The 25,532-nt window shown below is 48.7% G+C and overlaps 1 protein-coding gene across 8 annotated transcripts in view; it reads left to right on the top strand.

Moving 5' to 3' along the window:
• PAX5 (paired box 5) overlaps positions 1–25,532 on the top strand; it is a 192,119-nt gene that overhangs the window by 52,115 nt on the left and 114,472 nt on the right. For all 8 annotated transcript variants that reach the window (XM_029202837.1, XM_029202833.1, XM_029202834.1 and 5 more), the window contains one exon: positions 12,008–12,183. In XM_029202837.1, coding sequence (XP_029058670.1) covers positions 12,008–12,183 — 176 coding nt within the window. The remainder of the gene's footprint in view (positions 1–12,007; positions 12,184–25,532) is intronic.

Raw genomic sequence — 25,532 nt, 5'->3', positions numbered from 1 at the left:
TCAGGCTCAACTGGCCTGATAGCTCTGCTATGTGACCTTGGACAAGCTGCTTCCCCTTCTCTGAGCCCATTTTCTTATCTGTAAATGGGAATGATAATCTCTTGCCCATCTCCTGAGGTTATGGTGAGAATCAGAGAAGCTGATGAATGTGAAAGGTCAGCGTGAATGTATACTTGAGGAGTGGCTATTGTTATTGTCGTTGTTGTTACCATTTCCACATGTGCCTTACTCTGTCTGGGCGCGTACAGCTGCCAATATAAGAACATGCCACCGCTGAGTACAGAGCCCAAGCACATCAATTTAGCTATGTAAAAGGGAATGATGGTGCTTCCGTGCAGAATAAAGAGCCTCTCTTATAATTTGTGCTTTTTCAATTCCATGCCATCATAAATCCACCACTCATGTGTGTATGTCTGGTGGAAAAACACATCACAGATTTACACAAAAGCCTCTTGAGTTCTTTTCAGCTGGGACAGGAGATGACACACGTTGGCAGACAGAGGCTGATCTCTGTGTATCCAAGAGGAGTCAAGCCAGTCCAAGTATATCTAGCAGGTCAAGCTCTGAAATGAAGAAGCAATAAGCCAGTGAAATGGTACTATCACCGAAACATGATTGATCAATTGAATTCTATCAGAGACAGTGGACAGTGAGATTAACTCAGGCCTGATAGGTTCAATGAGTTAAAGCATGATGTTCATTTCAGCTTCATTTCACCAGTCTTTGCTTGTGAAATTGGTCAATCAATAGAGGTTGAAGATCATATATATATATATATATTGGGGACCATCTTATGGGGAATATAATCTTGGTAGTTGGCTCCTGGCTGGGGCTGCCTGCCTTGGGTAATGGAGACAGAACAGGGACTCCATCAGCCCCATCGAAATGGCCTGATATCTTCTCCAAATGAAAAGTATTTTTGGATCTCTGATGATTTATCTTTTTTTCCTCCCTCTCACTTTGATCTATGACAAAACCCATACCCATCTTGGAGAAATATAGTGATTTCTCCCGAAAACATTTGTGCAATGATCAGATAGATACACTTCAAAATATGAACCTTCTTTGTAGTTATATTGCCCTCAGAAAAAAATAAAGACAGTAATTTAAAAACTCAAATGGGGGTAATGCAAAGATATCAGAGTAAATATGATTTTATACCCTTTTATTTATTTATTTCTGCACAGTGGGGGATGGGGAGAGACTGCTATGTGCGTGAAAGCCGAAAAAGGGATGCATGCCTGGGAAGTCCTTCTAGGTATAATTAAAACGAAGCCTTTAGCATTCTTTGATCTCATTTGAAAGCACAATTCACAGAAACAAATCACCCTTTTGCTCTTAGTAGTATTTCATTTGCTTTGGAATATTTTCACTATGGTGGTTAACATCCTTCCTAATTAGTGTGCATATCTCTCTGTAAGGTGGAGTGATTAGGTACTACTGTACGAGGTAATAGACTTGGACAGTACGGATTAGAGAGAACAGACTTGTCCTGTGGAAATGCATAAGGTATTGCTTCCTTCCTGCCTGTTCTTTGAGGTCATCTTGATTCATTTAAGCACAAAGAAATCCCGTCTCTTCATACCAACACCATGGGAGCTTCAATACTGTATTTGTACTGTTTGTACATCAGAGTATATGTTAGGCTCTGGATAATAGATAATAGTACCAGGGCGCTAAATGGGGAGGAAAGAGCCTTGCACACTTTACTCCCTCCCCTTCCCCCCAGTTCCTGCCCTCTAAACCTACTGAGTTATAGCCATTCCCTGGTGCACCAGGCTTTTTTGTGCCTCCAGACCTTTGCATGTGCTGTGCCCTCTGGTTGGAATGCACTTCTTGCCTGCCCCTTTCTTTGGCTAACTCCTTCCTACTCATCCCTAAGACTTGGGCTTCATCTTTTCCAGGGGGCTTTTCTGGATCACCCCTGCTCCCAGTCTGGATTAAGTGGAGTGGTTTAGTGTAGGGGTGGGAGCAGTCTCTGGAGCCAGATTGCTTGGGTTTGGATCCCAGCTTGTCCATCTCTTAGCTGTGTGACCTTGGACAAGGTGCTCCCTGTGCTCCCTGTGCCTCAGTTTCCTCATCTGCAAAATGGGAGGGGGCAATAACAGACTCGACATCACTGGGTTGTTGTGAGGATTAAACAGATAAGTTGCTTAAAATAGTGCCTGGCACAGAGTAAGCTCTGTATAAGGAGTGGCTACTACCGTTTTGTTCCCACGGCTGCCTCTGCTTCTCAGGTTTGCTTCTGCCTTTGGCTCTCGGGGCGGCTTACCATTACTGCATTGGACCTTTTCACTTGTCTGTGTCCCCCACCTGAAGACAGGGGTTAGAACTTAGCTCTCTAGCTCAGGTGCCAAGTGCAGGACCAAACACTCAGCAGGAGTGGTGCATGCTGCTCAGGAATGAATGGATCCATGAGGCCTGGAACAGGAATCAGGGGCCTCATGTGTTCCTAGGCTCAGCTCACCTTGGACCTGCCTTCTGGCCCCAAACAAACCCCTTTGCCGTTTCTGAGTGTAGAATCATCAGTCCTTTGGGGTCTTTCCCTCACTGACAGCCTATGACTCATTGGGTAACACACGGCACAATCAGATTCACTCGGGTCGAACCTGAACGTATTCGGCAATTTTACAATTTTGCGTTTTCCTTCCCGAGAAGAAAGATTGAGTGAAACTAATGGCTGAATAATGGTCGTTCCAATGGAATTTTCCTCCATGCCGTTCTGATTTTTCTCAGTGTGCTGCCCCGGTTTAGGATGGCATTTATAAAATCACCTGGAACATCGAGTTTGGTTCTGGGCTGCCGAGGGACCTTTCTAGCCCTGCCACCCTGATCCCCAGCACAGGCCCTGGCTCACATAGATGCTCTAGAAATGTCGCCGACTGAAGTTAGTTGTCTGGGCCTGGAATCCTTTCCCCTTATCCCAGCACCTTGTCCCTTCCCCTTATCTGAGATCTGGCTCTGATGTTTCCTCCTCCAGGACCCACCTCTGTGTTGTTAGTCATCTCTGAGTTACCCTAATCATTCAAAACACCATGCAGAGAAGAGAAGCCCTGTGAATTATTTTGTGTAGAAGAATTAATGGCATTTTGTTGTTGTTGTTGGACTCTGAGCACTATGAGACTTGCTGTGTTTTCCTTTTGGTGTGCGTCACCAGGAAGCTTAGTGCTCAACTGAATTTTGGTAGTTTATCATCCGCTTGTTTAAAATTTTGTGAATTGCCTCAGCACTTTCTTAGAACGTAGAACATAAGCTCTTAGTTGCTTCACTCTTTCTCCTCCGGGATCACTGATATAATGGAGGTCACTTCCAAAGGTTTTCTCCGGAGTTCTCTGATGATGCCAGACACTATCCTATTACTGAGTTCCCCTGAACCATTCGGACCTGCAGCCCCTCAAGTCTTCCCAGGTCACTCATTCAGTCAACAAACATCGATTAGCATCTCCCTTGTTTGAGGTGAGCCAGACATGGGCTTTGTCCTCAGAGAGCTTATACTCTTAGCAGGGAAGGGAGGAAATACAGGCATACCTTGGAGAAGTTTCAGATTTGGTTCCACACCACCCCAGTAAATCAACTATCGCAATAAATGGAGTCATACACAGTTTTTGGCTTCCCAGTGCCTATAAAAGTTATGTTTACCCTATACTGTAGTCTATTAATTCTGCAATAGCACTATTTCTAAAAATGATGTATGTACCTTAATTAAAAAATACTTTATTGCTAAAAATGCTCACCGTCACCTAAGCCTTCAGTGAGTCATAATCTTTTTGCTGGTAGAGGGTTTGAACTATCATAAGAATGACCAAAATGTGACACAGAGACACGAAGCGAACAAATGCTGTTGGAAAATGGCACCAATAGACTTGTTGATGCAGGGTTGCCACAAACCTTCAATTTGTAAAAAATGCAATTATCTGCAAAGCTCAATAAAACGAGGTATGACTGGGATAATCCTAGAAACAGCTCAGGTTTATTGAGTACTAACTACGTGCCAGGTACTATGCTAAGCATTTTACATATATCCTCATTCAATTCTTTCATTGATCCCATGTATCATTATGTATTGTTTCATTTTATGGATGAGAAAACTGAGGATTAGAGAGGTTAACGATGTTTCTCAAATATCATAGGCTTGTAAGAGACAGAGTGAGGATTTGAACCTCCCTAGTATGCTGTATCACATCCATCACGGTGCTCAGCTTGACTCTTAAGACGTGTTAAAAGGTGTGCAAGTGCTCTACCATGTGACCTTGCTGTGACCTTGAACAAGTTACTTATTATCTCTTCCACTTTCCTCAGCAATAAAATGGGGATTCCAAGAGGATGGACCTCACAGGGTGGGTTGTGAGGAGTGAAATCCAGGATAATAGTGGTGGCCCATGCAACTTGCCGAGGAGACCTAGAAGATAGGGTGATTAATTGAGCCTTGTGCTTCAGAGAGGCCGAGGCTTTGATGGGCAGGGGTAGAAGATGAGTCAGCAGAGGGAATGGAAAGAACAGTGGTGTCAGGGAGTGGCATCAGGGACACTTGGGGAATGAGGAGTAGCTTACTGGGATGGTGTTGGGGGCTGACTAGAGGGGTGACCTTGACTGGAGGGGCAGGTCATGGAGGCCTGGGAGGCTTGGGCTTTGTCATGGGACAGCCTTGGAAGGGTTTTCCTGATATAAATGATGATGACAATAGCTTACGGTGTTTGGACACTAACTTTGTGCTAAGTGTGTCACAGGAATTATCTCATTTAATCCTTATAAAAGCCCTAGAGATGGTCCTGCTTACCATTGTTCCCAGTTTACAGATGAGGAAACAGAGGGCTTTAGTCTTAGTAGCTGACCTGAGGAGTAAAGGGAAGTGGAGAGAGCATTGGATCTGCAGACAAGAGACTGAGGCCCAAGTCCCACCTGAGTGATCTCAGTTACTCATCCTCTCTGAGCCTCAGTTTTCTCATCTGTAAAATGGGGTAAGAATACACATCTCACCCAGATGTTATGAGGATCAATGAAATTTAAGGATGCGAAAATAACTTGGCTCAGCCCTGGCACGGAGCAGTGTTCTATCCAGTGGGAGATCGTGGGGCTTGGAGAGCCTGTGTTCCCCATCATCTCTGTCACTACCCCTATATTCTTAGCTAGGGACAGATGATGCTCTCTCACTTTCAGTGGTATGTATGCAGGGCATTTTGCTGATGTAGCCCCAGAACAAGTACCCTGTCTACCCTCACCCCCCCCTTTTGTAACCCATAGTCATGCCTATCACCTCCTATGGAGAAAATTCTGGAGCCACTACTGCCCTCAGCAAGCTTCCATTGCATCAGAAACAGTTTCTTAAAGCTGCAAGTTAGCATGGTCTGAATTTGGTTGGTCTCTGTTTTATGGATTGCTTTAAGAATTAGCCATGGCAGCCATCTGAGAAGACCAACCCCAAGCTCCCTGGACTCACCTGACCCTAGCTGGAAATGCCCCAGGTCACACCAGTTCAATGTTCCCAACCTCCCTGGCTTTAGACTCCTGTGGCAGATGACCCACCAAGACCTGGCTCTGTCCCTGTCTTCACTGGGGGAGGCAGGGCTGTGAGCATGGTGGGTGCCAGAGTCCAGAAGCAGCAAACTGGCTGGAAGTCAGCCTCCTTGGAGCACTGCCAGCCAGACCGGGAGAAGACCTCAGAGCCTGGGGTAAGGGTGGGACACAGGAGTTATTTTCACAATTTCAAAAAGATTAAGGGTGAATGCAGCCCAGTGAAGAAAAAAAGATTTCTCCTGTCTCTGACTTTCTCCTGGAAGCCCCCTCCAAGGGCCCCCTCTCCTCACATGTCCATTCTTAAAGTAAGTATTAGCAAAGAGAATGGGATCTCCTGGGTAGGTTTGGCCATCATTTAGGGGTAGAATGAATATTGGGGGGTGTCCCCTACAAAGACTGCACAAACAGCCAAAATGGAAAAATAGGTTAATGCTCATTTAATACTATTTAGTTGACAAAATCTCGGTGGCTTTTGGAGGAGAAAATGGTTAGAAACAACTGACTCAGCCTCCTTAGTTTATTGATGGGGCATGTGAGGCCCAGAGGGGGAGAGGAACCTGTCTGGGCTCACACAGCAAGTAAGGGCAGAGCTGGGGCTAGAACCCAGGTCTGCTGGCTCCCAACCCTTTTCCCACTGGGCCCTGCCACTGCCCTGCCATGCTGAGGAGCAACTGTGAGGATAAAGGAGGCTGTGTCAGGGCTCTGGCTTGGGCTGGGCTCTGCAGGGAAATGGGACTCTGAGAAAGGCCAGAGACTGACCCAGTAGCTCCAGCCTCCTTTCCTGGGCTCTGGAGCCGCCAGCTGGGGCTGCATCCCAAAGGCCATGATGCCAGAAGGAATTATGGAGATTCCTGTTTGTTTTTATTTTCTTTCTTCCCAGGGAGCATCTGCAGACATAAAGTACATGACGATTTTTAAAGAAACAAACCAGAACCCTCCAAGAAAAATGCAAAACCCCTGAATCTGCTGTGCTCTGAAGAAAACGCAATGGGTTTATGATCTTTTAAGACACACAGGAGACAGCTTTCTCTTGACAGATGGGAATCTGAGGCTATTTTGCTTCCTCCCTCTTTGCGTGACCAGACCCGATTGTGTAAAGCTTTTAGCTTCAAAGCCAGGTTGTGAATAACATTGGTTTAACCTGAAATTTAAAGCCAGCATTTCTCTGCTCCCCGAGATGGAGCTTCCTGCCCCTTGCTCCCCTGAAGCTAGCTTCCAGAATGTTAATTCTACGAGCCATGGTTGACTAAGCCCAGCACTGGGTCTATTACATATTATTTGATTTGGAGTAGAAAAAAAGATTTAAAGATACCATGCCCCCTGTATACCTTTGTACTTTTGCCCATGTCTGTCCATATATTTAAGCATACCATTCACATTGTGAGTTCAGATATTTCTCCCTGGAATTCAATGGGTCCGAGTGCTTCTGGAGCCTGTCTCCAAGATCACATTCTCCATTGAAGTGAGGCAGCACCTTTGTGGATGAGAAACGCTATGGAAGCGTCCATTGGAGGCCTGGAGGTTCAGACCTGTGCTTGTGCAGGGTGTGATTTTCTGGTGTTCACTTTTGTAGCCGTCTCTTTGCATGTAATCTGTTTCACTCATGCTCACCCACTGTCTGCGGTACCCAGAGATGGGTCAGTCATGTCCCTGGCCTTTGAGAACCATGAGCCTTTTCGTCAGAATATTTGTCTTGGTTGACACTTGCACCTTTACTGGTCTGATTATTTTTCAGTTAACATTTGCCTCTTCCACTGGATGTAACTCCGTGAGGACAGGGCTGGGCCAGCTCATAACTCTGTGCCCAGCGTTAGCCCAGCGCCTGCTCTCTAAGGTTGGTTGAGAGAAGAATGAACAAACGAATGAATGAATGGGTCAAATGGAGGGACTGTGACATTTACAGGCCAGACCTGCAGAGTGAAGGTGGTATTACTAATTTGTTTACTCCGCAGATGCTCTCTGTGGAGGAGACAGAGATGAATTAATCGTGGTGTTTCTCCCCAAGGTAGCTGATAGTGCTACGTGAGAGTGAAGGGCCCAGGGGCTTGACTCCTAATATGAGGGAGGAAGTGGTCAGGTGGAGCAGTGACTGAGGCATGAAGGAAGACACCCTAGAGGAGGCGGCATGCGTGCACATCATTAGTGTCTGTCCTGGCAACAGGGCCCACGCCAATGAGGAGCGATTTACCTTCCATATGGGCTCTGTGGATCACCTGTGGCTGACAGGCTGACTCCCGGCATCACCTCCAAATGTGCACAAATGTAAAATTCATCTTGCCAGTTCCTAGTCTTTCCAGACCTTGGGAGCAGGGCTTAGAAAGCACAGCCTGATCTACAGGAACTAGCAGTTCAGGCCCTGGGACTGAGAAATGTGGAGGGCGATTGCCTCCCCAGCCCCTTTCCGTGGCCCCCCTCCCCCCAGCGAGGCTCAGATGACCTCTGTGGCTATTGTGGCCTTTGTGGCTGCCTGACAGGACCCCCGCCTGCCTCTCCAGAGTCTCCTGGGGTCTCTTCCTCCCACTCCCTCTGTCCTTTTCATCTCCTCTGCCTGGCACACCCCCTCCATCCCATCCCCCACTTTGCCCTGCTGACATCTTGTCCTCTGCTCTCAGTTCGAGCATGACTCCGCTTTGGGCGACTTCCCTGACTCCTCCCGGTGAGGTCATTACACATGGCCGTTTGAATATATTTCTAGGCACTTTTCCTACTTATCACAGTTTGTGATCATATCTGTTTGTGTGAGCACTTGACTAAAGTGGGCTGCCCTTTCTAGTTTGCAAAGAGGGGCCTGTCTTGGTCATTGGTGTATCCTCTGTTTTGTGTTTGGTTTTTTAAAAATATTACCTGGTGCAGAGTAAACTCTTTATCAATATCTGTTAAATGAATGAACAAATGATCGTATATTTAGGAGTGGCCCAGGCCTTCTTAAGGAAATGACAGACTTTCTGTGCAAAGTGGCAGGTAGACTTCACCTCCTTCCCGAGGAGAGAAAGCAGGTGCAGGTGCTGGCAGGCGGGAGCAGTCAGAGGGGTCAGGATTGGGCCGAATGCCTGGAGAGGTGCCTCTTCCCAGCTCACAGTCCTCCATTCCGAGTCTCTGGGTCACCAAGACAGCCTGGACACTCTCCCGGGCTCCGCCCGTGGTGCTGTGGCTAACTGTCGGAAGGCCAGAGTGGGACGCGGTGAGCCTTCCTTCTGGGAGACTCAGAGCAGGCCCCAGCGCGGCCGCCTGTGCTGAAGAATGCGCAGTGTCCTGGGGGGGCGCTGGTCCTCCAGGGACCCCCAGTGCATGCACTTGAGTCAGCATGTGCCCTGAGCCTTAACTCTGTGCCAGGGTCTCCCTGGTGACCGGACAGTGACCTTGCCCACAGGAGCCCTCAGCCAAGCCATCTCCTCAGAGCTTCCTCAGTGGAGGTACAGCTCTGCCTTTCCAGAGCTCTGAGCTGTGCACAGAGCCCAGCCTGTGAAGCCCATGGGAGAAGACATCAGCGTGAGGACCGGCTGGCTGCCAGGGAGAGGCCTCCTCCAGGGGCAGAGATGTGGAGTGTCTGAGGGGGCAGCCTGAGTGGGAGGGAAGAGGTGGGCACTGCCCAAGGGGGCTCAGCAGGGAGAAGCCTTGGCAGGAGACGTCAGGAGCTGGCAGATAGGAAGGAGCCTTTAATAGGGTCTGGCTGGTAGGATGGAGGCTGGGGACTATAAGTGAAGTTGGTGACCAGAGAAAAGTCTCCTAAAGTGGACGTGGTCTCTCTGACAGGGAGAGACTCAGCGGGAGCACTGGGGACCTAGGCCAAGGTCAAGCTTTGGCAGGAGTGACTGGGGCCAGGATGAGTGGCCAGAGCAATAGCCAAGGAGGAGCCAGCTGAGCCTCCTTCCCGTGTGTGTGTGTGTGTGTGTGTGTGTGTGTGTGTGTGTGTGTGTACCTGTGCACGCATGGGCTACTTGGTGGATGCCAGCCAATGGGAGAACACTGCTGGGCAGACACAGGCTGGGCCATGAACTCCCACATCCTGCTAGTCTTGGTGCCCTTGTGGGAATGATCCCATGGATATAGGCCATGACGAAAGAGGGGTCTCTGAGGATGATGTCCCGTGGGCAGGAGCAGGGACCTGTCTCGTGGTAGGCCAGTGTCACAGGCTTCCAGAGGAGGGCCTCAGGCTTTAGACCGGGGGACATCAATCAGAGAGACCTGCTCCCTCCTTGGCCCACACATTGGGGTGTCTGGTCATTCAGTCTACAGCCAAGCTTAGGTATCCTCTTGGGTCAAAACTGATCTGGGATCCATTTTCTCAGGGGCGTCCCAAGCCACCTCTAAAGGCCCTTCCTGTCGAGGATGCTGGGGTGCTCTGAGCTATCAGCTGCCACGGGGGACTCTGCAAGGCCAGCACTCATGTGAACACCCAAAGCTGGTGTCTTTGTTCAAATGTCAGAGCCTGTATTGCAGTTGCCCTGGGTAGGACAGTTGGGGAAACACCAACCTGGGGCAGTGTCTCAGGGACACAATATCCCACTGCTTCAAGCTCCTTGGTTCAGCTTCCTTCCTCACATGGGTGGGGTTTTGACATGATGGATGAAGCCTAGGGTGGCAGTGGACTGGCGGGGTGGGGGGTGGGAGGGGGATTGGGCAAGGCCTTGGGTAAGGGCACCTGCCCGGGAGAGATCTGACACACGCTGGTTTCCCACGGGGGCTTCCCAATGGCAAAGGCAGGCCTCACCTCCGGGCCTGGCTTCCAGCAGTGTCTCTGGGCAGCCCTGCGTGAGCAACTCGGTCCCAGAGGGCCCTGAGGAATGATGGCCCTGCAGGCCATTTCCTCACTGGACTCTTTCATCCTCCTTGTTTTCTCTCATTTTGAATGGTTCAAGCCCAAAGCTCACGAAAGATATTTCAACCATTTAATTTTTAATTGATAATTCGTAGTATTTTCTTTGAAATGTAGGCATCATCACAGTGAAGAGCTAACAATACAGAACCCATAGAGAACTGAATCCTGTGCTTTCTTAGTAATTTACATTTTGTTGAATAGGCAATACATTTAAAGTTCTATAACGAAACAAAACAAAAACAAGCATGCCTTGAAAAGTCTCCCTCCCCTTTGCCTCCATCCATTTAGCTCCTACCTCCCTGAATGGGTAACCACTCTAAATGTCTCTCATGCTGCCTTCCAGAGCCATATATGTGTGTGTGTGTGTGTATACACACACACACACACAATGTGTGTAAAGTCTTATTTTCTTTCTTTTTTACACAAAACGTTGTATATATATTTTTTGATAAACTTATTTATTTTATTTACTTATTTTTGGCTGCGTTGGGTCTTCATTGCTGCGCGCGGGCTACTCTTTGTTGCGGTGCATGGCCTTCTCATTGCCATGGCTTCTCTTGTTGCGGAGCATGGGCTCTAGGGTGCACGGGCTTCAGTAGTTGCAGCACACGGGCTCAGTAGTTGTGGCTCGCAGACTCTAGAGCACAGGCTCAGTAGTTGTGGCACATGAGCTTAGTTGCTCCGCGGCATGTGGGATCTTCCGGGACCAGGGCTCGAACCCATGTCCCCTGCATTGGCAGGCGGATTCTTAACCACTGCACCACCAGGGAAGCCCAAAACATTGTATATTATACATGCTGTGCTGCATCTTGTTTATTTATTTTTCATTTAACGATGAATCTTGAAGATCTTTCCATATCAATTCACAGATGGAATCCTCTTTCCTTTTTGTTGCCATACAGTACTCTACTGTGTGAGCATACCATAACTTATTTAACCAGCTCCTACAAATAAACTCTTGGGTTGTTTCCAGTCTTTTGCTACTAGAACCTTGCATATATATTACTTCCCATATGTGTAAGTCTAACTGTAAAACAATTTCCCAGAGGTACAATTGCTCTGTCAAAGGGAACTTGCATTTGTGATCTTGATAGATTTTATCAAATTGTCCATCACAGGTGTGTGACCAGTAGACTCCCATCAGAATTGTGTGAGAGCATCTGTTTCCTTACAGCCTTCCTAACACAGTGTTTTGTTGGCTGGTCACGTGATGTGGTGGCAGTTGTCCTGGGGAAGGGCGTCAGCTCTGGGACAAAACTATACCTCCAAGGGGATCTTCAGAGCAGGAGAGGCACCTGGTGGTTAAGCCTCTGAGTCAACCCGAGCTCCAGTCCTCAGGCAAATCAGTTAATCTCTCTAGGCCTCAATTTTCTTATCTGAAAAATGGGGGAAATAATGCCATCTACATAGGGTTCATTGTGAGGATTAGACACAATGATGCATGCTTCATGCAGGGCCCGGCCTGTGACCGTGGGAAGCTGGCTCTGGCCTAACCAGCAGGGCAACCTTGGCCAAAGACCCCCGCGTCTGAGCCCCTGTTTGTTTCCTCTCTCATCAGGTGAGGAGCTGGGCTCGTGGGTCTCTCAGGCCCTCTTCCCAATCCAGGGTCTGACATGTCTTCCCCAGCAGCTTGCGTGACCTGCACTCACCCCTCCTCTCTCATGCTCATCAAAGGTATTCAGGAGTCTCCTGTGCCGAACGGTCACTCACTGACGGGCAGAGATTTCCTCCGGAAGCAGATGCGGGGAGACCTGTTCACGCAGCAGCAGCTGGAGGTGCTGGACCGCGTGTTTGAGAGGCAGCACTACTCGGACATCTTCACCACCGCAGAGCCCATCAAGCCCGAGCAGGTATGCCCCCGACTCGCTGCCTCCACACCTGCCACCCGCATGCAGGCCTGGGTGACCCACCCAAAGGCATTCAGTGGGGAGTGGGTGAGAGTGCCAGCTTCTACTCAGAGCCGGGCTTCTCGTTCTCCGCCAAACCTGGACAGTGGCAGCATCCCACGAGGTCTGGAGCGTGTGTCTGGGGCTTCTTCAATTGCTTGCCCTGGTGCCTCCTCTCTCTGGCCGGCGGGGGGTTGTGCCGTGTCTGGCTGCTCTGCCACTGCTGTGGGGTGGTGTCTTTTCCCAGGGCTCTTTGCACGGGGTGGTGTAATGATCTTCTGGGCCACTTGAGGTGGTCTTGGGTCATCATCCTGTCAGTCAGGGTGCAGGTGGAAATATGTAAGCACCGTCTGGCCATAAACCAGGTTATGATGACACTGGTGTGTCCCCTACTGTCAGCCTTCTCGTCACGTTGTCCTGTCATGCTTTTAGAACTGAATCCAAGAGTCTGGAAATAAGGAAGTGTCTCATTGGACAAACTCGCAGCTGGGTCATTTGCAAGAGAGGGAAGGAAGCAGGATGATCCCTTGCTGAGCAGCTCCCTGCTCTAACCTGGGCCGAGAAGCAGTCACTGCCTCTGGCTGCAGAGATGACATCAGAAAGGCTCTGCCCAGTGAGAGGCTCTTGGGGCCTGGATAAGGTCCCTCCAGTACCAGATTCGATTCAGGAGACTGTTTCCTGGTGCCCCGACTGTGACAGGCTTTGGGCTGTACACCTCGCAGGCACGGGCGGCTCAGACTTGGCTCCTGCCTGCCGAGAGCTCCCACCTCGTGGGTCAGTCACAGAGGCCTGTGAGTAGTAACTTTCCCCAGCACTTGCTGGCTGGTCCTGGTGGGGAGGACTGGCCTGCTGAGCTTCCTCTACAGGCTAATTAGATGATGCTTCTGAAGTTTTCCCAAAGAGCCACCCAAAACAGTATAGGCTGCAGCACAGGCTCCTGTGGAGAGAATAGGTACTGGAGGGGACCTTGGACGGGGAGGAGTGAGCAAGGCCTCAGGGACCACCATCCTATGATAGTCTGGCTGTCTCTGTGCAGTTCCTATGAGGGCTCTCACAGACCATCTAGCTACTTTGTTTTCAGATGGGGAAACTGAGGCCCAGAGAGGTAAAGAGACTTGTCTAAGGCCACCCAGCAAGTCATGTATTCACTTAACAAACACTGATGAGTGTTTATTATGTGCAAGGCACGGAGCCAGTCACTAGGCACATGAGTGAACAAGACAGGCTTGGACCTGCCCTCAGGGAGCCTACAGATGTGTAGAAGAATCACAGTAAAGAAGGATTACTCAAAGGGTCACGGATTACAGATGTACTAGGCGCTGAGGAGGGGATGTCTGAGGTGCTCCAAAGGTACAAAGCAGATGCTGAGCCAGCCTGGAGGCCACAATGGCTTATGCTGAGCCCCGAAGGGATGTGGTGGGGAGAGCGTGCCTGGCAGAGGGAATAGCGAGTGCAAAGATCCTGAGGTTAGGGGGAGTGTGGCAGGAGTGAGGAATGGAAAGAAAGTGTGGCTGGGCTTCAGGGAATGGGCTGGGGAGGGTGGGAGGAGATTTTGGGGAGCTGGGCCTGGTCTCGTAGACTGTGCTCAGGATTTCAGTCTTTCTCCTGCAAGTTGAGTGACACCTCCTCTGGGAATGACATAGTCATATGTGCTGGTAAGAGCTGATCTCACACGCTCTAGTTCCTGGGCTTCAGGGAGTCTGTTTCCATCACAGGCAGCCTCTCCCACTCAGAGCCCTTCGGAGAGATGGCCGAAGCCACATTCCATCTGACCCAGGAGGAGAAAGAAAAGAAACTCAACCCGGAACCTTCCTTGGATGAGGCCTACATTTCCCTCCAGAATCTGGGAGAAAAGTTACCTGCAAACCTTTGACAATTTTACAGAATTTTAGAGCCAGCAGGGACCAAAGAAGCAAGCTATCAACCCCCTCATTTTCTAGAGGTCCAGAGAAAGGATAGGGTTTGTCTGAGGTCACCCAGCAAGCGAGGGCCATACCCCTGCACAAAACCTCTGGCATTTCTATTAAGCCCTTATTTACTTAATTCAGACATTAGGTGTTAGGGATTGTGCTTCCCTGTGTTTCATGTGATTCTCATGGAAACTCAGAGTCTAGTCATAGTTCATCCAGCGTGGAATGCCCTGGAAGCCTGGGCAGACTATAGGGCTTCGTATGTGACAGGAGTCCATCCAGGTATCCATTCACTCACTTGCTCAGACGCTCAGATGCTCATTTATCCCGCGTATTTCTTACATGCTGGCTGTGAGCCTGGCACGGTGCCGGCACCCAGGGCAGGGAGGGCGGGATGAATCAGGCATCAGCTCAGCCTCCAGCCACACAGGTGCAGGGTGACATGGATTCAGAAGCTGCAAGGTGAGGGAGAAGGTTCTATGGACCCTGATGAATGGAGATGTTGCCTCTGCTGGGAGCACAGGGAGAAGTCATGGAGGAGGCGACATTAGGGGACAGGTCATTAGGCCCATGTAGAGATGGGCCTCAGGGGAGGAGACCTGAATCACAAACTCTGTTTCTAGCAGTCTGGCCATGCAGTGTCCTTCAGAATGACGCGGACACGCCGAGGGCCTGTCTGACCGTGTGGGTTCTGAGGCAGGGCCTGCCAATAGGATAATGACTGACTCAGTGCTTTCTGGTTAATCAGCTTCACCTCCCCGTAATGGGGTGTAATGAGGAGAGATGGGAGGTGAGGCCACGGGGCTGCCGGGCACACACGCAGGCACTGGACTATGAATGACATACCCTTGCTCCCCACTCCCAGTCGCTTTGGACGAATGTCGGCCGAGCAAGGGGCCACAGGCTGGTAAGGGAAGCGTCAAGGGTACGGGTTCCTTGAGCCCCTCGTGCCCGCTGGCGGCCTTGCCTTGTGAGCCCAGAGTGCATGGCGGCGGTGCCAGGAAGGGGCCCAGAGCTCTGTCTGCTGGTACTGACCTCTCTTCCATTTGTGAACATCTGGTCTCCAAGGTCTAGTGGCAGTTTGTGGGGAAGAAAGATCGTGTGCCGGCCTTGGAGGTGGGGGAGTTTGACTTGAGACCAGCTTCTGCCCGGCGGGTCATGTCACTTTTTCTCTGGACCTCCGTTGCCATATCTGGGACAGTAGTAATTGTGGTGGTGACAACAGCAGCACAGCAATAGCCTAACAATAGCGGCAGTGATCCTGTACAGTTTTCTAAGTTCTTTCACATCCATCCTCTCATCGGACTCTCCATGTAAATGCCTGCTACACAGGTTAAGCAAGATTTGTGAGCTCCATTTTACAGATTGGGACATTTTTTTGCAGACTGTTCTCCCCATTTTCAGGCCCAAAGGGGACCCGTCGAGGATGCAGAGCTGGAATCTGACCTCAAGATCTTTTGTCCATCTTGTGCAAGATGGTTACATGGGCCTCCATGTCCCCAAACAATTGTAGGGGCCAGTTTTCTGACCGGCTGGCTTTCACAACTGGCCTTTTGCAGCTAGAGTCCGCTGGTCATTGTAGAACCCTCAGATTCTTGCCATAGGCTTGGGTGGTCAGGTCCTCCTTAATCACCCACCCCTAACTGCCCAAGGGAAGAACATTCCTCTTCAGGGCCAGGCTGGAGTCCCACCTGTCACTTCCACGAGCTCAGAGCCCACCCTCACCTGGCTGCTTTTCCTGCCAAGATCTGCCCTGCGTGGGTGGGCCCAGGCTTCTCCCTTTTTAAAATAAATTTATTTATTTATTGGCTACGTTGGGTCTTCATTGCTGTGCTCGGGCTTTTTCTAGTTGTGGCGAGTGGGGGCTACTCTTCGTTGCTGTGTGTGGGCTTCTTACTGCGGTGGCTTCTCTTGTTGCGGAGCACGGGCTCTAGGCTCATGGGCTTCAGTAGTTGTGACACGCAGGCTCAGTAGTTGTGGCTCGCAGGCTCTAGAGCGCAGGCTCAGTAGTTGTGGCACGCGGGCTTAGTTGCTCTGTGGCATGTGGGATCTTCCCGGACCAGGGCTTGAACCCGTGTCCCCTGCATTGGCAGGCGGATTCTTAACCACTGCGCCACCAGGGAAGTCCCAGGCTTCTCCCTTTTATGTGGGAACTTAGTAAACCCTTGTCCCTGGGTGGAAGGGGTTAATATATACACACTCCTGGGGCAATGAAACACTTCCTTTTCAAAATGGTTATTGAAAAAGCAATTCTGTTTTCCCTACATGTGGAGTGAGTAAAAATCACCTTGGAGGAGAAGAGAAAAAAAAAAAAAAGGAAACAACGGTGGGTGGTATGTGTGCGTGTGTTTCAAGCAGTGGCATCTGTTTCAGTAAAAGTCGCATTGACGCTGTGGTGGGTGCTGAGCTCCTGGCAGGAGCTGGTCCCTCCTCTGGCCACCAGGAAGGCCGCCACCAAGCACAGCCTGCCGTATTTACTCTCGGCAGACTATTAACCAACAGTAGGCTATTAATCTGGCTTTTGAGCCTTCACTAAAGCCCATAAAAGCTCACAGTTGTCAAATGGAGTTCATTTTAATTTCCTTTCAATCACAGTAAATTATTCAGGTGATAAATCAGCTGGAGCAGCCTCCTGGCTGTAATAGAAACCCTAATTCCTGGCTAATTATCCAGCCCATTGCTGCCAACAGATCAATACGGACGCAAAATGGAACAGGCCCAGGGCCCTCCCTCCCATCGGGCCAGAGACAGAAAGACAGCTGGGGAAGGGGGACGTGCTGCTGACCTCCCAGGAAGTTCAAAGGTCATGGAAGGTTAAACCGGGAGAAGTCCTGTCCCTTGTCTAACAGAGAAGTCACCAGAAATGCCTCCTGCTCTCATAAGCTGCTTTGCCCTCTGAACGGTGGCATTTCTCCAGGCTGGTGGGCCTGGGGCTGAGTATTGCCTACTCTTGTGGGCGTCCTCCTCCTGGGAAGGGGCTGGTTTGTGTTTCTGATCATGATTGAGCTTGGTCATCAGAGATGGCTTGAACCCTCCCTGAGTCAGAAAAAGGGCTGGGGACTGTGGGGAAAAAGATGAGGTGGTGGACATGCTTTCTTTCGTCAGGGAGCTCCAGGAGAGAGGGTAGGGAGAGAAGGGAGTGAGGAGACAGGTGTGCCAGGCTAAGAATGGGGGAAGGCTTCCTGGAGGAGGTGTCATTCGTGCTGTGCCTTGAGGGATGGGCAGAATCCAGCTCTGTGGAGAAGGTAGAGTTGGTTGGAGAGGGCACTCTAGGCAGAAGGAGCGGCACGGATGAAGGCATGGAGGAGCGCAAGTACAGCAGGGAACTGCAGGCCGGTCTAGGTGGTTGGAATATGGGCTGAGTGAAAGAAAGTCAGAGACAGTGGGGCTGGAGAAGCAGGAGGACCCTAAACCCCAGAGGGCTGGAATGTGGAGGTGAGGAGGTTTGGCTTTGCTTTGGGGGCAGTGTGCCCTGAAGGGCCCCGAGTCTGTAGCCTGGACTAGTCTGCTCTCCTGGAAGCACCCTTCAGTGGGGCTCCTGCCTCTTGTCCTGTCCCTGCTGCACTGTTGGCTTTCTCTTCCTGAAGCTCATCCTCACATACTAGCCCCTCGTGGTTTCCCACTGCTCAAAGCCTCAATCCCAGCTCTTCATCTCCCGCATGACCCTTCACCACTCCCACAGCCCTCTGCTTGCCTACAAGATGCTCTGGCTGAAGCCGGGCCTAACCCCTCACTACTCCACGTGGGCTGGGCTCCTCCTGTCCGAGGGGGCCACAGACGGTGGGCTGGCGTGTGCATGTGTGTGTGTGCGTGACTGTGTGTATGCGCGGGCACGGGAACCCCAGGGATGGCTCTGAGCATGCAGGGTGGCAGGGACTGCGGTTATTATTACTTTCTTGATGTTGTTGTTCTCACTCCAAACTCCTGCTCACAGTTTCTCCGAATGGAACATTCTTTCAGTCTGTTCCTAAATCTATGCAGTCCAGCCCCAGCAGGAGTCCTGCCTGCCCTGGGAGGCCTTCATTGACCCACTTAGCCTGCACTGACTTACCTCTTGTCTGAGTTCATAAACGCACTGGGTTCTAATCATTACTGTAGTAAGTGTTGTAGCGACTGTGTATTCATTTCTTACCATGGGCCTGGCTCGGTTCTGAGGAGAACGCTTCTAGCCCCATCTCATTACAAAGTCACAGAGCTCCTATTATCCCCACTGTGCAGACAGGACGGCTGAGGCTTGGTGAGATCAGTGCAGTGACTCAGCCACAGGGCACAGTAAGTGTGGAGCCAAGTCGGAAGCCAGGTCCAGAGTCCAGGCTGGTAGCCACTGGGTTACCCACAGTTACAGCACAATCAGGCTGTTCACCGATTCTTCTGGGCGGGCAGTGTCCTACAGATACACCCTGAGGGTCCAGTCGGCTCACCCTGGGAGCTATGCATGAATTAGGAAGTGCTGTGTCTGCCCGCAGACCAACGTGGTCTCTGGAGGTATGAACCGAAGTCGGGGCAGTGACTGTCCCCTTCTACTCTGTGCTAGCTGTGCTTCTCTCTCTCTGCCCTTCCCCTCGTAGGGCTGTGCTCAGGGCCAGGCTCCTCCACTGCAGACAAAATAGAGTTTGCTCAGAAGAAGTGATTAAAAATCTTACCTAGGGGCTTCCCTGGTGGCGCAGTGGTTGAGAGTCCGCCTGCCGATGCAGGGGACACGGGTTCGTGCCCCGGTCCGGGAGGATCCCACGTGCCGCGGAGTGGCTGGGCCCGTGAGCCATGGCCGCTGAGCCTGCGCGTCCGGAGCCCGTGCTCTGCAACGGGAGAGGCCACAACAGTGAGAGGCCCGCGTACCGCAAAAAAACAAAGAAATCTTACCTAGGAGGGATGACTGGAGAAATTAGGGCTGTTTGGTATGAAGAAGGGAAGACTTGGGGGTGTGAGCAGGGAAGGAAACAAGCTAAGAGAACTTTCTAATAGCCCAAGCTTTCTCACAGTGGAGTGGGCTTCCTTGGGAAGTAGTGAGCTTCCCGTCACTGGAGGAATATAAGGAGAATCTATCCTTTTTCATATATGCTGTATTAAAAGTTTAAGAATCCACAGAGATGGGAGATTGGGATGGATATATACACACTACTATATGTAAAATAGATAACTAATAAGGACCTACTGTATAGCACAGGGAACTCTACTCAATACTATGTAATGACCTATATGGGAAAGAATCTAAAAAAAGAGTGGATATAAGTATATGTATAACTGAATCACTGTGCTGTACACATGAAACTAAAGCAACATTGTAAATCAACTATACCCCAATTAAAAAAAAAAGAATCCACGGAGGGCTTGATTAGCTAAAAGTCAAGGTCCTTCCAACCTGAAAGAATGATTCTAAGGTAAGAAGAGTGAGAAGGTCCACTGGGAAGAGGGGAAGCAGTAGGGGAGGCAACAAAAGGAGAAGACCTTTTATGCTGCAGCATGGCAGGGACACTGAAGGGCGGCTTCCCCTCAGGGATCCTCACTAGGGTAGGCAGAGAGGCCTGGGTCACAGGGGCCATGGCTCTGAGCAGTGAAGGGCTGGAGGCTGCAAGGCCTTGGGAGGCCAATGATGAGTCCAGCTCCTCCAGTGCACAGAGCAGGGCTGGGGTTTCTGGTGAAGACACCAGGGCCAGAAGTCTGGATACCAGTGGCTGGTGCCGGCCTCAGGGCCCACACACAGTACCAGCATCCTCTGCCCAGGAGTTCACGGCCAGACGCCTCGGGAGTAGGGAGTGGAGCGGAGGATTAAACAGTGTCCTGCCAGCAGGTGCCACTGCCTGCAGGGGGGCTGGCAGAGTGTGAGGCATAATTGAAGGTAGAGGAATTACTAATTAAAAAACCCCGAGGGCTTCCCTGGTGGCGCAGTGGTTGAGAGTCCGCCTGCTGATGCAGGGGACATGGGTTCGTGCCCCAGTCCGGGAAGATCCCACATGCCGCGGAGCGGCTGGGCCCGTGAGCCATGGCCGCTGAGCCTGCGCGTCCGGAGCCTGTGCTCCGCAACGGGAGAGGCCGCAACAGTGAGAGGCCCGCGTACCGCAAAAAAAAAAAAAAAAAAACAACTATTAACTGAGCTGCATACTAACTGTGGTGGGGTTGTATAAAAGAGGTAGAAAGTGTTTTAAAGTAATATGTCTTTTTAAATAAATATACTGGTTAATTTGTATATAAAAGCTCCATCAGGGGCTTCCCCGATGGCGCAGTGGTTGAGAGTCCGCCTGCCGATGCAGGGGACGCGGGTTCGTGCTCCGGTCCGGGAAGATCCCACATGCCGCGGAGCGGCTGGGCCCGTGAGCCATGGCTGCTGAGCCTGCGCGTCCGTAGCCTGTGCTCCGCAAAGGGAGAGGCCACAACAGTGAGAGGCCCTCGTACGGCGAAAAAAAAAAACAAACAAAAAAACCCCCCGATAACCTTTCACATAGCATTCTTGCTCCCAGCGACCCTATGAGGTAGAGTATATGCAGTATAATCTTCATGTGGCAGATGAGGAAACTGAGGCAGAGACAGATTAAAGTAACATGCCCCAAATGATGTACCTAGTAAGACTGCCACATTTCCTGCTTCCTGCCTTTTGTGGGTGTAGACAGTTCTCTGGAGTCAGCTCCCTGACCCCTGCAGGTGTAGACATCTGAGTGACTGATTTCATTCAGCAAATATTTATGGAGTACCTGCTCTGTGCCAAGTACTGTGCTAAGTGCTGAGGACACAGCAGCAACAAAGATGTGGTTCCTAGAATTTACCCAATAGCAATGGAGACAGATTCTTTTTTTAAATAAACTTATTTATTTATTTATTGGCTGCATTGGGTCTTCGTTGCTGCGCACAGGCTTTCTCTAGTTGTGGTGAGCGGGGTCTACTCTTCCTTGCAGTGTGCGGGCTTCTCATTGCAGTGGCTTCTCTTGTTGCGGAGCACGGGCTCTAGGCACACGGGCTTCAGTAGTTGTGGTACGTGGGCTCAGTAGTTGTGGCTCGTGGGCTCTAGAGCGCAGGCTCAGTAGTTGTGGTGCACGGGCTTAGTTGCTCCGCGGCATGGGGGATCTTTCTGGACCAGGGCTCGAACCCGTGTCCCTGCATTGGCAGGCAGATTCTTAACCACTGCGCCACCAGGGAAGTCCTGGAGACAGATTTTAGCAAAAGAATTATGCCAGTAAAAACAGTTTATCATTACCAGTAATTACCGAACATGATGGGTGCTGTGAAGAGACAGAGCAGGGTGTGCTCAGAGTAAAGAGTGGGACCTCATTTAGATGGGAGGTCAGGAATGTCTATCTGAGGATGGCACCTTTGAGCTCAAGATAGGGAAGGGTGGTGGGAACAGTGTCCCAGGCAGAAGGAACAGCCTGAATGAAGACCTGAGGCTGGAAAGTAACCAAAAGATATCCCGTGGGTAAGCATGGTATGTGGTATGTGATACAGTCAGGGAGGTGGTGGGGGACGGCTGTGAGGGGACTTGCGGACCAGGGCCAGGGGCTTGGGTTTTATCGTGAAAGTAAGGAGAAGCCTCTGCAAGATTTTAATCCAGGGACTAGCAGGATCTAATCCAATATGGATTAGAAGATTATTCTGGCTGCTGTGAGGAGACTTGGAGTGTTGGTAGGCTATTGCCAAGGTGCAGACAATGTCACTGCATCCCTGGAAATCGTTGCCTGCCCTGTCTGGGGCTGACCTTCTCTCCAGTCCATGGCAGCGCCCATGAGAGGAGCTAGAGGAGGGTGGAGAGAGTGGTAGTGGCAGGAGAAGGGCAAGAATTCTCTACCCAGTTCTTCCCAGGATGAGAGGGGCTAGAATCCTGAACACTGAGATGCTTAAGCGAGATTTAACTTAGATATCATCTTGCCTTTGAAATGAGATAATGACAAGTCTTATGCTGGAATTCTTGCTTCCTAGATCTCTAGAGGTACTGGGTGCCTCTATACCAGCCATACTGTCCCTTATCCTTCTACTGTCATCATCTCAAAGTGACCCAAGGGTGAAAATTACATGGACTATGTGGGATCTCAGCTTTGCTCTGAGGATCTTGCCTGAAGATGCCCAATTTTCTGCCCAAGAAAAATCATGCCTGTTTTGCAAGACTGGGGAATGTTTGAGGGAACACTGAGCAAGTTGCCATAGTGTAAAAGCATGGGATGGACCGCTGCGCTTTCATAATGGCTCTTGGGCTAGTCACTTCTCTCTGGGTCATGGTTTCTGCATTTGGGGTGGGGGATTAGCCTGGGTCATCCTTGAGACCCATTCTAGCTCTAACATTCTGTGAGAGCTAAAACAAATTGGGAATTCATCTCTTATTTTTTTTTTTATGGTTTTCATTAAAGTTTTTTTTTTAACATCTTTATTGGGGTATAATTGCTTTACAATGGTGTGTTAGTTTCTGCTTTATAACAAAGTGAATCAGTTATACATATACATATGTTCCCTCATCTCTTATTTTTATTTTGACTTGTTTACATTTTTTTTTTTTCCTGTCTGTTCCACTCTTTTAGATGACAGGCAAATTCTGTGTATGTGGGGTTTAAAGATTACAAGCGAATTGTCAAAGAGCTGCCGGCACCTTGCTGGGCTGTTCTTTCATTCATTTATTCATTCATTCATCCAAGAAACTTTTACAGATGTGCCATGTCAGTGACCACCTGTACTGTGCTGTGTGGCATTAAGTAACAGCAATAGATGTAGCCAAAGGTACTATGTGAAAACTGATCTTTGGGTAGAGATATTTCCCCCTAAACAATGCTAGCCAATACTTGCAATAAAGAAAGACAAAAACGCTAGCAGAATAGGTAATTCCAGTCCTACAGCTTATTTGTCTTGAGAGTGCACCACAAGTTTGGCTTAAGGAATTTGGCTATTCACAAAGCTCTTTAAAAAAATGCAAACATTGGGCTTCCCTGGTGGTGCAGTGGTTGAGAGTCCGCCTGCCAATGCAGGGGACACGGGTTTGTGCCCCGGTCCGGGAAGATCCCACATGCCGCGGAGCGACTGGGCCCGTGAGCCATGGCCGCTGAGCCTGTGCATCTGGAGCCTGTGCTCCGCAAAGGGAGAGGCCACAACAGTGAGAGGCCCGTGTACAGCAAAAAAAAAAAAAAAGAGCAAACATTATTTTGTAAATTACAAAAACCAAAAAAACCTCCATAGAATTTTTGGTTCCAATAACAAGGTCTGACCTATCCCATCTTAAACAATAGAAATACTGGATCAAGTATAACAATGAAAAAAAAAATATCTAAATACCTAAATATATATATATATATGTCTTTGAGGTTTAAATAAAGAGAGAGAAATCCTCTGGCGCTGGAAATTTAGAAGGAACTCAGAGCCAGAATTCTACATGCATGAGCTAATGTCCCAGCGGCCCAGGATATTGTTCCTAGTGAACAGGGGCTGGAGTTTTGATGCTGGTGTTAAGACAGAAGATACACTTTTAGACCTATGTAATATGGGAGTTGAAACTGAAACTCTTGCTAAAAACTTGAAACCTGGAAGGACCATACTTTCCATGAAATGAACAGTAGGCTGAGGGAAGCAGCAAGGAAACTTGATTCTGTATGAGACTCAGGGGGGAACCAAAGTTTCCTATGACAAGTTGAAATCCAACTATGGCACATACAGGTGTTGCATCTCTCTTTATATTACTTGCAAGAAACCCAAGAAGAGAAATTAATATAAAAACTAGGCTCATGTCAGTGAAATTCTTGAGATGCCGAGCAGAAGCACATGAAAAGTTCTCATCTGGATACTTTCACAGTCCATTACGTACAACGTGCCTACAGAGTTAATGTTAATTACCGAAGATGAGCTCACAATTAAAAAATTGCAAACCACAGAAGGGCAAGTCAGGAGATATAACCAGGAAAATTAGTACTCCAAGAACCTAAAATACCAGGCAATCTGAAAGAGACAATAAAATGACTAAAGAGATGAAAAAAGGACTAGAAACATTAAAAAAGAACAAAACAACATGAAAAAAGAATAAGCAGATTAGGAAAAGAACCAAATAAATTCTCTAAAAATAAAAAATTTTGTCATCAAAGTTAAAAATTCAATTGATGGGTTAAATAACAGGGTAAGACAGAGCTGAATAGAAAATTAGTGATTTGGGAGACAGAGCTGAGGAATTTGTCAGGAATGCAGTATAGAAATCTAAAGAGTTGGGAAATATGAAAGAGAGAGTAAGAGATAAAACACTATTTCATGAGAAGGTCCAATATACATCTAATAGTTGCTCTGGAAAAGTAAATAGAAAAAACAGAGATGAGGCAACATTCGAAAAAATAACAGCTAAGGAACTTACAGAACTGTTGCAAGACACGTCATTAGATTGAGGAAGCATACTAAATCCCATACAAGTTGAATAACAATAAATGCACATCTAGGCAAAGCTATAGTAAAATTGAAGAACATCAAAGACAAAGAGAAAATTAAAAGCAACCAGAGAGAAAGTATAACTTTTAGATTGACAGGATACTTTTTGAAGCATCAATAGAAGTCAGAAGACAATAGAAAATGTCTACAAATGTTAAGAGATAATAACAATTGATATATCCTCAGATAAATGATCATTTAATAACAAAGGAAAATAAAAACATTTTAAGACAAAGGAGAGTTTACCACTTACACACTCTTGCTGAGCTGCTAAACAATGTACTTCAGTAAGAAGGATATGAGAGACTTCCAGTTTTGGCTCTGATGTATAAAGAACTTGGGAGTCATCACTCCCATATTTACAACAAGAAATAAAGCTGAGCAAACTGAACAACAACTATTCTCAACCCATCAGAGAATTAAGGTTGCAGGGCAAACAGCTACAGCAAAATCTGGAAAGACAGGAGAATACAGAGAGTTACAGCTGAGATCTGCCAGATTAACATAAAACCTCGTACTAAAGGCCTATTTACCTCAGTTTCTGTACCCTGTCTGTACATGGTGTCCAGCTTTCAAAAAAAGTTAGGCAAGAAAAAAACACAGTCTGAAGAGACAAAGTAAGCATCAGAACTGGACTCAGCTATGACAGAGATTTGAGAATTATTAGACAGGGAATTTAAAATAACTATGATTGATATGTTTAGGGCTCTACTGGAAAAAGTAGACAGCATGGAAGAACAGATCGACACTGTAAACAGAGAGATGGAAACGCTAAGAAAGAATTAAAAAGATGCTAGAAATTAAAAAAAATACAGTGACAAAAATAAAGAAGCCCTTTGATGGGTTCATCCATAGATTGGACACAGTCAAGTAAGGAGTCAGTAAACTTGAAGACATTTCAAAAGAAACTTCCCAAAATGAAATGCAAAAGAAAAAAAAATGAATGAAAAAGCAAAGGCAGGGGTGGGATGAGTCAGGAGATTGGGATTGACACATATACACTAATATGTATAAAATAGATGACTAATT

Source organism: Monodon monoceros, unplaced genomic scaffold (genome assembly GCF_005190385.1).
Source record: "Monodon monoceros isolate NGI ecotype Baffin Bay Population unplaced genomic scaffold, NGI_Narwhal_1 Super_Scaffold_5, whole genome shotgun sequence".
NCBI lineage: Eukaryota > Metazoa > Chordata > Mammalia > Artiodactyla > Monodontidae > Monodon > Monodon monoceros.
The sequence above is the reverse complement of the archived record's forward strand: the minus strand, read 5'-3'. Positions and strand labels throughout refer to the sequence as shown.